Below are 17,334 nucleotides of genomic sequence, written 5' to 3' on the forward strand. Positions count from 1 at the left end.
GCGGAATTGCTTGCTCGTCATGTGGCTGAGGGTGACAATTTCTTGTCAAAGATTGTTACAGGCGATGAAACATGGGTTCATCACTTCGAACCTGAAACAAAATGGCAATCAATGGAGTGGCGCCACACCCACTCCCCTACCAAGAAAAAGTTTAAAGCCATACCCTCAGCTGGTAAAGTCATGGTTACAGTCTTCTGGGACGCTGAAGGGGTTATTCTGTTCGATGTCCTTCCCCATGGTCAAACGATCAACTCTGAAGTGTATTGTGCTACTCTTCAGAAATAGAAGAAACGACTTCAGCGTGTTCGTAGGCACAAAAATCTGAACGAACTTCTCCTTCTTCATGACAATGCAAGACCTCACACAAGTCTTCGCACCCGAGAGGAGCTCACAAAACTTCAGTGGACTGTTCTTCCTCTGCACCCTACAGCCCCGATCTCGCACCGTCGGACTTCCATATGTTTGGCCCAATGAAGGACGCAATCCGTGGGAGGCACTACGCGGATGATGATGAAGTTATTGATGCAGTACGACGTTGGCTCCGACATCGACCAGTGGAATGGTACCGTGCAGGCATACAGGCCCTCATTTCAAGGTGGCGCAAGGCCGTAGCATTGAATGGAGATTACGTTGAAAAATAGTGTTGTGTAGCTAAAAGATTGGGGAATAACCTGGTGTATTTCAATGCTGAATAAAACAACCCCTGTTTCAGAAAAAAAAATGTGTTGCATTACTTATTGAACTGCCCTCGTATTTGTGCCTGCTCACTACAAAGGTGAAAGACAACACTCTTTTCCACCATGTGGCTCAGTCTGTTCGTCTTGGCAATTAAGTCTATCATGCTGATGAGGACAGTGGATTTTTGTGGGGAAAGGGGAAACACCGTAAGGTGAGAAGAAATTCTGTGCATTACCAGCTGAAATTTATTGTTTGGATTTTATTTGATGTTCAATACACAAAATTTTTAAAAAAATGACAGTGTCCCCCCACCTGCACACTACTATCCTTTTTCCTTCCCTGGTCCCTCCAGATTGCTGCTGACATCCCACGTGGTAGTTGAATTCTGGCCCGAGTTGCTGGAGTTGGCAGTCTTGTGTGCATAAGGTGTGCTTGCTTGTGGGTATTAATGATGTGGTGTGTGTTTCTTTGTTTCTCTAGACTGCTGATGAAGGCTGTGGCCAAAAGCTTTGTGTAAATATCTTAATTGTGCCTTCCACAACTTAACGTGTCTTCTTTACGGTATGCAGCAATCTGTCATTTTCTACATTGTTAACATTCTACATATTTGTTCTTCATGTCTACACATCTGGAGACCTCCAACTGTAGTGCATAACATGGGGGTGTGTAACAGAATTGACTGTCCCTAAGGAACACCTTGCTGGAATGAAGTTTCAAATTCAACGAGTTCGTCCACACGTGGAGCTCCCTCTCTTTCGGCATGTCAATGCCGAAACACACAAGTGCCACGACATCTGCAACATTTCGGTGCATTAGCTTCACTGTCATCAACCATCTCTCATACAATCCAATCTAGGCCCCTTTCACCCATTTACAAACGTTAAAGTACACATTTATGGACTTTGATAGTGATGAAGCGGTGCAAGCAGGCGAGTTGTAGCTCCGTCAACCAAGCCCAACATCTTACAGTGATGGTAACGACAAACTGTCTCTCACTGGAAGAAATGTGTTCATCGCTAGGGTGACTATGTTGAGAAATAAATATTTAGAGATGAAGAATAAATACGCAGAACTTAATAATTTTTTTAACCTAAAGCTTTCACAGTTTTAACATATAAAAATGGAGGTATTACTTTTCAGCTAGCCCTAGTAAATTATGGTGTCATGTAGAGCTTTGAGAAAATGCCTTCCCACACTCATTTAGACTTTCAGATTTGTGGTGATCAAGACTGCTGCAAAAACCAGGTCAGTGTCACCACAAATGTAGTTAGAACTGGACTAAGAAATTCCAAGCGTCCATTTATTAAGTGATTTAAGAAAACTACAGCTGAATCAAGATTATGGGATTGGAAAGTAAATTCTACTCTTCTAAATACAAAATTCACTACCAGCCACTGCTGTTTTTGGTGGTGTTAAGGGTACTTTCAGAAGCCAATGAGGTAATATGTATCAAAACACACAGTGAAATTGTGGTCAGAGGATATTTCGATCAGCAAGAACAATAAAGGGATGGATAGAGGAAATGGGGGAGGGGGGGGGGGGGGGCACAAAAATAACCTAAGACTGGACTAGGATGGTGAAGAAAATTTGCCACACTCCTTTACAAAAGGAATCAGCCCAACATAGGACCTGGCTAATTTAGGGAAATATTGAAAACCTAAATCTGGACAGTCAGGTGGAAACTTGAAGCCTACCACTAAATTAAAAAAACGCTACAAAGGTTAAATAGCTATATGTTGGGTTGTTGTAATAATCTTCATGTCTACACATCTGGAGACCTCCAACTGTAGTGCGTAACATGAGTGTGTGTAACAGAATTGACTGTCCCCAAGGAACGGCACCACATATTTCCACAAAACCTTTTATACTTGCAAAACCCAAGGCCTTAGAGAAGACTAAATGAGACAGATGTAAATTCCTTCTACTGTCAAGGGAATGTGGATCTTGCTCAGCAGTAGAAAACTCTGTACTGCAGACAGACGGATGGACTGTTCATGATCATTTCCATTTGTATGATGTAAAGATTCTTTACTTAGGTTAAGTAATTCTTAAATAGGCAAGGTGTAGTTTTCATACTTTTTCTGTCTTTTACCCCCTCTGGTCTGCAATTTTTGTTTTGCACCAGTATGTTGTTGCAAACTGCAACCAATAGCCAACATGTGTAGAAAAAACCAATACAAAATTTCCTGGCAGATTAAAACTGTGTGCCTGGCCGAGACTCAAACTCAGGACCTTTGCCTTTCGCGGACAAGTACTCTACCAACCGAGCTACCCAAGCATGACTCGCGACTCACCCTCAAAACTTTACTTCCGTCAGTTTGTAGTTACCAACAAAGTCATCGCGTAAAACACAAGTAATATATGGCATTCCCCAAGGGAGTGTTATAGGTCCTCTGCTGTTCCTGATCTACATAAACGATTTAGAAGACAATCTGAGCAGCCCCCTCAGAATGTTTACAGATGATGCTGTCACTTAAAATCATTAAGAGTCATCAGGTGACAAAAACCAAATGCAAAATGATTTAGACAAGATATCTTTATGATGTTGAAAATGGAAATTTATTCTACATAATGAAAAGTGTGAAGTCGTCCACATGAGTACGAAAAGGAATCTGCAAAATTTCAGTTACACGATGAATTCAACTAAATACTTAGGGATTACAACTACAAATAACTGAAACCGGACCACATGCATAATGTCATGGGGAAAGCAAACCAAAGAGTGCAATTTGATGGCATAACACTTAGAAAATTCAAGAGGTCTACTAAAGAGACTGCCTGCACTACACTTGTTTGTCATCTTCTGAAGTATTGCTGTGTGGTATGGGATCTGCACCAGATAGAATTGACAGAGGACATCAAAAAATTCAAAGAAGGGCAGCTCATTTTGTATTATCACAAAATATGGGAGAGAGTCCCACAGATACACGAATTGGACTGGCAATCATTAAAACAGAAGCATTTTTCTCTGTGGCAGAACCTTCTCGTGACATTCTTCAGAGAGTGGAAATTTTTTATTGGCACCCACCTACACTGGAAGAAATGATGATCACTGATAGCTTGAAGGTAGTACGATGAACCTTTGCCAGGGACTTTACTGTGAATTTCAGAGTAAAAGTGTAGATTTAAAAGTAAGTCGAATTTGTTGAATTGGTATATCGATGACCCACTGGTCTTAAAAGCTCTCACCCTGTGGCTTCATGGATGGCAGGTCGAGGGTCCAAACGCACACCCTACAGTTTGAGCCTGATTAAGTCCTAAGATTTAATGCTTCCTTTGCCTCTGAGAATGCTTTATACCTATATAAGAAAATGTCATGCTGCACTCTGTGTAAGGTTTCACACTGAAATGTACATTAAGTATCCATCTTCCCCCTTTTCATAGGTCAAAGAGGGCTTTCCACCTCTAATAAAATCACACTTCTAGTAACACACTAATGAGTTGAAACCAGCATTTGGGTTAAGTGCATCTTTGTTATACAATTTTAATTTCCGATTTGGTACAATGTAAACCATATGAATAACTACTTAAAATTTGTCTTCCAATTTTCCAATGTTCTTTTATTTCATTATTTATTTATTAATTACTTAATTTTGAAACAACAACAACGGCATCATTGTAATCAGACAGACAAAAATATGTTAAATATTTCCTAGTTTCTGATATTTTCATATAATCACAATTTGTTTGTTAAGAGAATGAACAATTCGCAATGCAGAATTCAGTGGAAAGTTAAATTTTTTTATTTAAGGCTGCCTCTAACAAGCTTCGATGCCTTAAACGGCAGAGTGGTTTTAATATTTAATCAATTTTTTTTCTTAAGATTTTCAGCTTTTCTGGCTACTTGCTCCCATAATATAGAGTTAACCACTCCAGAAATCAACATTTGCTACACACTGTCTTCCGATAAGTTCTCTCGACTTTCAGATCTTTCATACCTATGGAAATTCCATATCCACCAGCACATCCTCATTAGTGGATAGTAATCTGTCACTAATGTTCTTGCTTATTCGAGGCATGCTGCCATGGGATGGTAGGTCCACAACTGGTCAGTACAATTTCCTCACTAATATTCTTACCAGATATTTTATCTAGGTTGGATCTAGTTTAAGTTCATGTCTATTGCAAGTTAAATGTAGTTTTTCACATTCTCCGTCAACAATTCTTCCCATTGGTCATTCTAATGCACTGACAAACAACCTCTGACTTTATTTTCTACTAAAACTCTAAGGCTTTACTCATAGCTCACTCTCTTCATGTTAAATGTTTTGAGAGGAACTTCTCTAATCTCTTACAGCCAGTTCCTTACTTTTGACAATTTTCTCTCACCTCATACAAGGAAAACTAACTGCGCACTCAGCAGTAAGAAAATCAAAAACACACACACACACACACACACACACACACACACTCTCTCTCTCTCTCTCTCTCTCTCTCTCTCTCTCTCTCTCTCTGCAGAAGAAGATTCAGAACAACTATGTTAACAGTGTGTGTTATTTTGGATAAGACTGAAACAACAGACACCATTTCTGTGTTTGATCCTGAGGCCAGACATTCTCCTATCTGAACATTTGATCTCTTTACAAAGACACTATGCATTCCATTCAACTGCTCTTTGAAGCCTTTTGTGTGTCTGACAGAATTACAATGCCATCAGCAAACCTCAAAATTTTATTTCTTCTCCCCTAATAACTCTAACTCCCTTTCCAAATTTCTCCACGATTTCCTTCACAGCCTGCTCAAAGTACAGACAGAATAACATTAGATATGACTTGGAATAAACTACAGCCCTGTCTCATTCCATTCTCAATTACGGCTTTCCTTTCACGTCCTGTGGCCCTCACAACTCGATGCTGATTTCTGCACAGGTTGTAAATAACCTTTCACCCCATCTTTTATCCCTGCCACCTTCTAAGTATCAAAGAGAGTATTCCAGTACACACTGTCAAAAACTCTCTCTGCATCTACAAATCCTATAAACATAGGTTTGTCTTTCTTCAATCTATCTTCTAAGACGAATCTTAGCATCAGTATTGCCTCGTATGTGCCTACATTTCTCCGAAAACTAAAACTGCATCCACACCAGTTGTGCCAAGCAGAGCTGAGGAAAAAGGTTTGGTGCAGTGTGGTGTGCCATAGTGGGTATCAAGCCGTGCCACTCTGCACAAAAATAAACAAGTTTTACACAGTGCCGATACAGGGAAGGAAATGTTTCATTCACATGCAAACGGTTTGGATGGTGTTTCTTGTCTTTCCTTTTCTTGACATGCCATGAGCACACTGGAACACTGTTGCCCGCCTATGAACACTATTCTGCTTTCTGCACAGTTCTGCACTGTGCATATGTGCACAGCACTGTGCTGTGCAGGTGATGTGAGCGCCAAAGTTGGCTTCTACTAATTTTTCTGTAAATAATGTGTGTTACTATTTCACAAGCAGAACTTATTAAACTGATAGTTCAGTAACATTCATTCATACATATCAAGAATGAAAGAAAACATTATTTCACGCTGTTTACGTATTTTAACGATACTGTCAGGGAACAAACCTAATCTTGGCAAGTGCAGTGCAGAATGCAATGCTCACAAATCTCAACAACCACATTTACAGATAGTTCACATATTGTTTGTGTGTGTGATTTACATTTATTGAAATAATTATTACACAACAACCCCTTGCTGCTACATTTCCAACTAAGTATATTTCCTTAGACGTTTGTTTTTACATATACAAAATGGTATTATAAGAATAGAGACCATACTTTTATTGAACAGAATTTATCGACACACTCTATCTACATTTACATCTACTTATTCTTACCCCACTTGATAATGTGGAGGAGAAACAACTGTCTCTACATTTCCACATAAGCCCTGGTATTTCTAATCTCGTCTTTGCAATTCTTACACAAGATGTATGTTGGCAGGGGTAGGATTGTTCTGCAGGCTATCAAATGCCACTTTAAACTTTCTCAATAGTGTTTCTGAAAAGAATGAATTCTCACTACTGGGATTTTCATTTGAGTTCACAGAGCATTTCCGTAATATTTGCAAGCTGATCTAACTTACTGGTGACAAATCTAGCAAAACATCTCTGAATTGTGGTATGTTTTTCTTTAATCCGGCATAGTAAGGAACCCAAACAGTTGAGCTGAACTCAAGAATGAGACACACACATGTTCTGGAGGTGTTCACCTTTGCTGATGAACTAATCTTTCCTAGAATTCTCCTAGTAAACCAAATGTTGACCATTCACCTTCCCTACAATCAATCTTATGTGCTCTATTCATTTTGCGTGGCTTTGCAATGTTACACTTAGATATTTGATTGACATGACTGTGTGAAGAAGCATATCACTAATACTGTGCTCCAACACTACATGTCCCCCCCCCCTCCCCCCCACTCATCTTCATTAACTTAAATCTTCCCACATTTAGAGCAAGCTGCTGTTTATCACACCAACTAGAAATTCCATCCACACATCTTGTCTCCCCTTGCAGTGCATGCAGCTTGTGGTCTACTTCAGCATGTTAGACTCCCAGCTGAATTGGACATTTTATTCATTGGGGGACTGGGTGTTCTGTTGTCCTCACCATCATTTCATCATCACTGACGTTTAAGATGCTGAATTGGCATCAAATAAAAATACTTGCATAGGTAGCCAAACAATACCAGATGGGGTTTCTCTGCCAATAATGCCACATTATCATTTCATTTTTCCCCCCTTAGAGTCACTCAATGATGACCCTTTCTTGTAAACTATGGCGTTATCAGTAAACAGTTTCAGATTGCTGCTCACTCTACCCATCACATCAGTTCCATACATAGAGAACAAAAACAGGCCTATTATACTTCCTTGGGGCCGCTCTGAGCATATACTCGTCTCTGATGAACATCTGCCATCCTGTACAATGTAGTTATACCCACATGACACAATGACAGTGTTGTGTGGTACTTTCTTTCAGAAGGATATAAGACAGGCAATGGACAAATGACTACAGAAAGGTCACATGCAGGTATACAATATGTAATATGTTTAAATGTTCTGTATGGAAACTATTAGTGATTTTATTACCCCGGGGGCATATAATGCCGTATACTTGTGTTAAGTGGTAAGAACAGTGAGGTGGTGCAGTGGTTAGCACACTGGAATTGCAAAGGGAGGATGAAAGCTCAAATCTGCGGCTGAACATCCAGATTTAGCGTTTGACAATATAATGTAATTGGATAGATAAAGTCTACTCACCAAGCGACGGTAGGAGAATACACACATAAAAAAAGGCTTTACGTATGCAATCTTTCAGAGCCAGTGCCTCCTTCCAGCACAAGGGTTGAAGGGGAAGGAAGAGGAGTATAGTTTGGAAAAGCCACCAAGAACCTCAGTTCAGGGGAGACTTACTGGGCGGGATGACAAGGAAAGACTGATTCCTGGAGACTGCACCAGACGAGATTCAAAAAACCTGAGAGCTTACAGGAGGACTACACGGTAACATGCAAGACACAAATTACTGATAAAACATCGCCCATGAATTAAAAAAGAGTGATGAGCTACATGCATTGCATGTAACAGAGGTGGGAGGGGGACAGCGAAAAAGAGAGTGAATAAAGGAGTAGTTACTGTGTAGAACTGCTGAGGCGGAAGAAATTAACATTAAATAAGGCCAGGTGGGTGGCGAAAACCAAGAACATGTTGTGGCACTAGTTCCCACCTCCAGAGTTCTGAGGAACTGGCTTCTGGGTGAAAAATCCAGATGGCGCAAGTGGTGAAACAGGCACCGAGATCACAACTTTCATGTCGAACACCAATATCCTTGTCAGACACTATGCTCCTTCTGCATTTATCTCCCTACTCTATGGCTTCTACCCCTGTGACTGTCCCCACTGCAAGACTTGCCCAACGCACCCTCCTACCATGGCTACCATGGCTTATAACAGCCCTGCACTTGGCAAAACATATACTATCAAGGGGAGAGCCATCTGTGAAACAACGTACACCAGTTGGGCACAAGTAGATGGTGTATAGCAGGAACACACAATATCTTGTTGCAGAGCATGCTCTACAACATGACAGTCTTGATCTTGGTGCCTGTTTCACCACAAATGTCATATGAATTCTGGAGAGGTTTTTCTTTTTCCATCTCATCCCATCCCATCTAGTAAGTCTCCCCTGACCTGGGGTTCTGGGTGAAAGTGTACCACTTTCCCTAAACCTCTCCAGTCCCTTTCTTTCACCCCTCTTCCTTCCCTTCAACTTGTCTGCAAGGAGGAGGAGTCACTGGCTCCTAACAGTTGTAAAAGTTAAACCTTTGTTTGTTTGTTTGTGTTACAACAAACTGTGCATGTGCTCAAATCTTCCTTTGTTTGTTTAGGAAAGTATTAAACACTTAATATAAAATGAAAGAAGACACAAAGAAATAAACTCTACATGTAAGTACTGCATTAGGAGTTTGTTTCTCAATTTATTGTTACTCAAGCTGTACATTTGCATTTCTAAATTCACTCTTTTATCATCAGTCTTCTTCCCCATTTTACTTTGAGACAACCGTCCTGCATTCCACACATTTCAATTTAAAGTCCAGTAAGAAAGTATTTTGAGATAGTCTTGTTTAAAATGAAATGGAAACTGGTAAAGCTGGCTATTTTTTCCTAGCTGTTTTTCATGTCCCTTTTTTCTTTACTTGGCTCTCCTTTCTATTACACAGATGCCTTTTCTTTATCATTAACCTGCTCTGTTTTTGCTTTTGTATCTGTTTGTTGTTACCTGTCACATACTTCCACTATTTTACTGAAGCCTCTATGTTCACACTAATGTTATTTGCTCTTTTTTTAAATGACAATTTATAGTGTACTGAGACTACTTCTGCAAATCTTATTAGAAGCAAAACCAACAAATGCTGTTCTATATGGTGTACCAATCCTGCTGCGTTAACAGCACATAATTTCAAAACTTACTGATATTGCTGATATATATGGTAGTTTATTGATGTGTTATGCTAGTAATTATTTCATTAAGTTCAATAAAATATCTCATTCATTTCCTTAAATTATCTGCCGAATTGAGTTTTAGATGTATTGAAATGTTTAGGTCTTGGCACACACCTGGTGTCTTCAGCAGTTTTAATGACAATATTTAGTTTCCTTTAATTGCATTAACATATAAAACATTAACTGTTGACATTTTTTATCTGTGTTTTGAGTAAACTTTTTGAGAAAAAGTCAACAACTACAAGTTTTCCTCATTAATTGGAAATTAATGGAATGTTTTAGTCTGTTTAAGGGGGCAGAGGAAATACCAGTGTGCTTGTATGCCGTCAGTTTTATAGGGCAATGACAACATTTATTGTGCAAAAACATCTTACAGAACTGATGGGGGAAAATGTATAAAGTCCAAAATTATACTACTGCATATCTGTAACAGAAGTTTTGAATAACTACTTAGAACTGAGCAGATATACTTTATGTACTGTACGATAATTGTGAGCATCCTTAAATCAGTTTATGTAGACAACTTATTCCAAAATCGGTATCCCCTCAATGCTTCGTTACAGTTACAAAATTAATCAAAGTGTATTACACAGTTTTAAAACATTTTGAAAGAATAACGAAAGTAACATTTCCCACACATGCACTATCAATTCTACTCCCTTGCAAGACCAACAATAACTGGGGAACAAATTAGCACTTACCAAAATTTCCATCCTGATTATTACTGTGGAGACCAGAAGGTCCAGGAAGCAGTCCAGGAATGCCTAACACAATAGAGATTACATTAGCACAAACAAGAAATCACCAGAAACAGACATGATTTTCAGTGTTTCTTAATGATGGAGAAAGTCAAAAGCTGTTTTAACTGATTCCACCAAATGTGTGAATCGTGTTTATAGGGTAACAAAAAATTTGCATTAGTTAATTTACATACTGATTAATTACCTAAAATATTTTCCAAGCTTGTTTAGTTAGCTGTTCATAGGACTATTTTCCACTAGCACTGCTGCATCAGTTATGTAAATAGTCTCAGTTTCTATGGGTAATAAACAGTGCTCTAATGTCACAATGGTAACCTAATTGTAATGCAGCATCTGTTAATCACCGACTGCCTCCCTCACTATTAAAGTGCAAAAGTAGATACACAAGTCAACAAATTACTCATTAAATGCAATGTCTAAATACACATATATATTGAATTTAAGATGAGACTATCTTTTTCAAAATCTAGGCGGCCAATGAATTTCATAAGCTGCATAGAACCAACAATACATTGAAATGCACACTACTCCATTTACAAGGATGTAATAATAATGCTGTTGTTGTTGTTGTTGTTGTTGTTATTGTCGTCTTCAGTCCAGATACTGATCTGATGCAGCTCTCCATGCTACTCCATCCTGTGCAAGCTGCTTCATCTCCCAGTACGTACTGCAGCCTACATCCTTCTGAATCTGCTTAGTGTATCATCTCTTTGTCTCCCTCTATGATTTTTACTCTTCACGCTTCCCTCCATCACTAAACTGGTGATTCCTTGATGCTGCAGAACATGTCCTACTAACCGATCCCTTCTTCTAGTCAAGTTGTGCCACAAATTCCTCTTCTCCCCCATTCTATTCAGTACCACCTCATTAGTTACGTGATCTACCCATCTAATCTTCAGCATTCTTCTGTAGCACCACATTTCAAAAGCTTCTATTCTCTTCTTGTCTAAACTATTTATCGTCCAAGCTTCACCACTATACTTGGCTACACCCATACAAATACTTTCAGAAGAGACTTCCCAACACTTAAATCTATACTCGATGTTAACAAATTTCCCTTCTTCAGAAACGTTTTCCTTGGCATTGCTAGTCTACATTTTATATCCTCTCTACTTCGACAATCATCAGTTATTTTGCTCCCCAAATAGCAGAACTCATCTACTACTTCAACTGTCTCATTTCCTAATCTAATTCCCTTAGCATCACCTGATGTAATTAGACCATACAGTAAAGCTGCATGCCCTCGGGAAAAATTACGGCTGTAATTTCCCCTTACTTTCAGCTGTTCGCAGTACCAGCACAGCAAGGCTGTTTTGGTTAATGTTACAAGGCCAGGTCAGTCAATCATCCAGACTGTTGCCGCTGCAACTACTGAAAAGGCTGCTGCCCCTCTTCAGGAACCACACATTTGTCTGGCCTCTCAACAGATACCCCTCCATTATGGTTGCACCTACAGTACGGCTATCTGTATCACTGAGGCACGCAAGCCGCCCCACCAATGGCATAATAATAATAATAATAATAATAATAATAATAATAATTGTGGGATATGTAATGCAGCAGGGGAGAGAACAGATAGTCAGTGACAACCCATGAATCGAGGATACTATACTCACTGAGACAGAGGAAGTTTTACTCTTACATGGAGTGGGAGAATTTACAGGGAATCAGACAAGGAATAGTGATAATACAGTTTTAGGTCTACAACATCAATGTAAGTATATACATATATCTAAAAACAAAGATGATGTGACTTACCAAACGAAAGCGCTGGCAGGTCGATAGACACACAAACAAACACAAACATACACACAAAATTCTAGCTTTCGCCACCAACGGTTGCTTCGTCAGGAAAGAGGAAAGGAGAGAGAAAGACTAAAGGATGTGGATTTTAAGGGAGAGGGTAAGGAGTCATTCCAATCCCGGGAGCGGAAAGACTTACCTTAGGGGGAAAAAATGACGGGTATACACTCGCGCGCACGCGCGCGCACACACACACACACACACACACACACACACACACACACACACACATCCATCCACACATATACAGACACAAGCAGACATATTCAAAGACAAAGAGTTTGGGCAGAGATGTCAGTCGAGGCGGAAGTGCAGAGGCAAAAATGTTGTTGAATGACAGGTGAGGTATGAGTGGCGGCAACTTGAAATTAGTGGAGATTGAGGCCTGGTGGGTAACGGGAAGAGAGGATATATTGAAGAGCAAGTTCCCATCTCCGGAGTTTGGATAGGTTGGTGTTAGTGGGAAGTATCCAGATAACCCGGACGGTGTAACACTGTGCCAAGATGTGCTGGCCGTGCACCAAGGCATGTTTAGCCACAGGGTGATCCTCATTACCAACAAACACTGTCTGCCTGTGTCCATTCATGTGAATGGACAGTTTGTTGCTGGTCATTCCCACATAGAATGCATCACAGTGTAGGCAGGTCAGTTGGTAAATCAGGTGGGTGCTTTCACACGTGGCTCTACCTTTGATCGTGTACACCTTCCGGGTTACAGGACTGGAGTAGGTGGTGGTGGGAGGGCGCATGGGACAGGTTTTACACCGGGGGCTTATCTAACTAACAGCACCACAACTGTTGACTGCTGAACTTTTGCAATCATGCATACTGATCAGTACAGATGTAATGTGAACTAAACCACAGCCATCTTATTACGATTCATCTGTCATTTGTAGCTGAACCCATTTATGTTTAAACATTTACAGCACCATCTACAGGCAAAAAAATTTTTTTTATTATTCAATGAAATTTCTCCCTGCATCAATAATATACTAGACAAATTAGACATCATCCTGAGAAGTGGTTCTCTTTCTACAGCATTTTGAGAAGCTGAAACTTCAATTGTGGACACCCTATAGTTACTGTGAGAGCATTCAGGGAAAGGTCTAATAACTAGTTTCACCTGTGACTGTAATAATGCAAATGAAGTGCTAAGAACAGAAAGCTGGCTGACATGAAATGTTAATACTAATGAAAATCTAAATTCCTATTGAAGTGTGTATCACGCAGATATACTGATCATCATCACTTATAAGGTTGTGTTTATCGCTGTAACTAATAAAATAGTATCTAGTGAGGTCATCATGAATTCTGAATGAAAAATAGTTTGAATGAAGGTATGTTGTAAAGATGGGGAATCCAGGATTACAAGATGGTTACAGCATAAATGGAAAAGTTCAGGATCATTTTATAATACATTTAATACAGGTAAGCGCACATCAAAGATCTGACAGGCGCGACATACTTGCCATGGTTTGACAGCCATGTAAGGAAGCTGTTCCAAAAGCAGACCTTTTCATTGCAAATTTAAATAGCCAAAGCCTCAGACAAATGAAAATGGAGCAACATGGAAATTACTATAATGAAAATCATACAAGAGGCTTTCAATGAATTCAAAAGGATAATGCTAAGATATTTTGGTTTAATGTTAAATCAGCAATGGATCACAGCCACCTGTGTAGGTCACAGAGACCACAAAGGCACTGAAACAGAGAGACGGTGAAACTGTTTAATTCCTATTTCTAAAATTATTTCACCGAGGAAAACTGTAGTGCAGTACACCTATGTGATTCTACACAGAGTATATGAAACAATTTTTTCCTCTTCGAACAACAATATACCATAGCTCACTGAAACAACAAGCATACCTAACAACTTTCAAAGAATTGCAAGTCACTCCTGTTTTCAAGGAAAGTCCACCAGACACACCAATAGGCCTTTTCCCCTGATGTCACCCTGTAATAAAATTTGGCAGCACATGAGTGCCTACATTTGCGATGTTTCTGGATTCCAAAAACAACTATCATATGAAATCCTGTATGTTCAGTTCATCCGTGTTACCCAAAAGGCAGAAGCTATCAGCATCCAGATTGATGTAGTGTACCTTGATTTTCAGAAGGCATTTGACACAGTTCCAAACTGTTGCCCTATAAATCAAACACAAGCATATGGAATATCAGACTAGATTTGTGATTGGATTGAATAGTTCCTAACAAATAAAACACAGCAAGTACTTCTTAACACAGTAGTAGTAGAGGGGTTTTTGGGCGCCCGACAGCAAGGTCTTCAGCACTTCTTAACACAGAAAAATTTGGTTATGCACAACTAACTTCAGGTATATGCAAGGGAGTATTAATGGACCATTACTGATCACAATATATACAAAAGCCCTAAGGATACTGTTGAAAGCCACAACACTTGTCGCGAATGATGCTGTTGCATTCAGAAATGTCTTAACACCAGAAAATTGTAATGTCTGCTGAGGATTGAAACTTGAAGGGACTGGTGGAGACCAGTAAACAAATATAACAAACTGCACACAAATAGCCAAAAGACCTGGTACTGTTTTATTACATGATTGCTAACAGTCACTGCAAGCAGCCACATACATTAAATATTTGGCAATATGTGTATGCAGCAATTTAAAGTGGAAAATAATGAAAAAAATAAACAACAGCAAGATTGATGACAGGGTGAGAAACATTGGAAAACTTACAGAAATTTAATTCATCCTGGGAAAACATGACTAAAATACACTTTTAAGTCCAATTCTTGAGTATTGCTCATCTGTCTGGGATCCTTATCAGTTTGGATTGGAGGATAAAACAAAGAAGATGCAAATAAGAGAAGTGTGTTTCATCACAAGTTTGTTTAGTAAGTGTCAAATCATCCCACAGATGCACACACAACTCCTGTGGCACACATTGCAAAAGAGGCATTACACGAGGGCTGTTCAAAAAGTATCCAACTTTTATTTACAACATCAGTCTTTATTCAGATACAACTGTTTGACACTTGTCAGCTTCTACACACCTCTACCAACACTGCTGCCATTGCTGGAAGTATCATTCAAAAGCCTCTTTTGGTATGGTGCGCAGCTGCTCCATCAAATTCTGCACAATGTCTTCCCAGTTGGTCCCTTTCAGAGACTTTTTCAGTTTAGGGAAAAGCCAGAAGTCACTAAGTGCTACGCCAGGGGAATAGGAAGGAGGGCAAACAAAAGTTATATTATCTTTGGCCAAATGACTCTGAATTAACTGAGAACGAGAGTGTGCATTGTCGTGGTAAAGGTGCCAACTTCATGAGGGCAATGTCGAACCTCTTGGTAGTACTCCTTATGGACACTAGTACCTTCTGGGTCGTACTAGTGATGGAGTCAACCAGGACTTATCACTAGTGATCCCTCTGTTACGAACGTTTAGGTTACTGTTCACAGTGTCCAACATGTCCTGTGCGCTATCTCAGTGAAGTTGCTTCTGCTCAGTTGACACAAATTTTGATAAGATGCTCCCAAGGTACAAATGTTCCATTAAAATGGAATGAATGTATCCAATACTAATTTTAATCTTATCTGTGAGTCCTCCGGAGCAGTTATACCACTCCTTTACCTGCATGGTACCCATTGATCTGTCCCCGAACACCTGTCGAATCTTGTAGGTTGTTTCAACTTGAAAATTAGCAACCTTAAAATAAAGTTTGATCCCATATTGTTGATCCAATTTTTCTATCATTTTTCCCACAACAAAATCTGACAACCACCACTTACTCATGTTCACTTGTCAATGGTTAGCCAATGACTGGTTGTTTCCGCAGTCATGGGGAGTTGGGAGGGAAGAAGGGAGGGGATCAGGCCTGCACACTATATATGCCTACAAACATGAGCATGCGCGTCCCGATACCATTGTTGGTTTCAACAAAAAGAAATATATGTGGTTGGATACTTTCTGAACAGCTCTTGTACACTACAGTGTGTTGTACTGTTGAAATCCTGAGAGAGTGTATTTCTGGAAGAGCCAACAAACATACTGCTTTATCTTGCAAGATGACCATGAAAATAAAATTAGAGATCTGATCATACACAGCAGCTTCCTAGCAACCTTTCTTCCCATGCACCATTCGAGACTGTACAAGGAAAGGGAAGAGGCTTGCTGCATGGAAAATTCTACTACAAACATCAAAACTCAATTAAAGCTGGCTGTGAGATATCAAACACTGAGACAGAACATTGTTAATGCTTTCGTGGCCAACTGTTGACTTACTGCCAGTTAGCCTTTGTCTCTGATCCTTCTTCAACCAATGATTGTTTAATGATTTTTCTGACACTTCATCATCACAAGCAGTTAGCACTGCCAAAGGAGCACCCCCCCCTCTCCCCCCCCCCTGCGGTCACCAGCAATGGAGGCTGAACTTTAGACAGTACTTTTGTTAAACAAATGAGACAAAAGTCAGTGGGCAATATGTAAAATGCTGATAGGTCTTATTTGAAAACAACATAACCAAATATATTCCCCACCTTTGTCCAATAAATGTTTTGAACTGCCTCACTATCAACAGGACATTAAATTGTAAAGGGGAAAAAGCCAACTTTTTGACAGCAGATCCAGCATTTGAGTATCCAGGTTATAAAACAATGACTTGTTGCAATTTTTCTAACCCCCAAACTAATTTTTCCTGCACTCAAATGTTTCGTCACTATTGTCACCCTTCTGATGGATATCACAGCCTTTCTTCATAGGTTTAGAAGTGCTTTGAAATGTATTGCTTGTAAATAAAAATGAGTACACGCATGACAAGCAGACAGTATCAGCATTAATGCACCATCTGTTTAAATTTAAGGGCAACTATAATGAAAATTACTGGCTTAAATGCACAGGGTGTATGTGGACAAGAAAAAAAAAATCGTGAATTTTTCCTTAATTTTCCTGTTTAAAAATATACTTTTTCCTGTGTTAAAGTACACTACATGGGTGAAGAATATTTTTTTTGTGTTGAGTGAAAATATACCTTCCCTCGGAACTGTAAAACTTATCAACCCTTTGAATGGTAAAGATTTTATACACTAGCACAGAAGTTAATAGCACTGTAAAAAGTAAAATTCAGCAAAAAAA

General features: G+C 39.4%; 1 protein-coding gene across 5 annotated transcripts in view; it reads right to left on the bottom strand.

The window, feature by feature from the left end:
• Window positions 1–17,334, bottom strand: part of LOC126484069 (protein abrupt) — a 92,525-nt gene that overhangs the window by 35,508 nt on the left and 39,683 nt on the right. For all 5 annotated transcript variants that reach the window (XM_050107436.1, XM_050107434.1, XM_050107435.1 and 2 more), the window contains one exon: window positions 10,364–10,426. In XM_050107436.1, coding sequence (XP_049963393.1) covers window positions 10,364–10,426 — 63 coding nt within the window. The remainder of the gene's footprint in view (window positions 1–10,363; window positions 10,427–17,334) is intronic.

This window comes from Schistocerca serialis, chromosome 6 (genome assembly GCF_023864345.2).
Source record: "Schistocerca serialis cubense isolate TAMUIC-IGC-003099 chromosome 6, iqSchSeri2.2, whole genome shotgun sequence".
NCBI classification, from domain to species: domain Eukaryota; kingdom Metazoa; phylum Arthropoda; class Insecta; order Orthoptera; family Acrididae; genus Schistocerca; species Schistocerca serialis.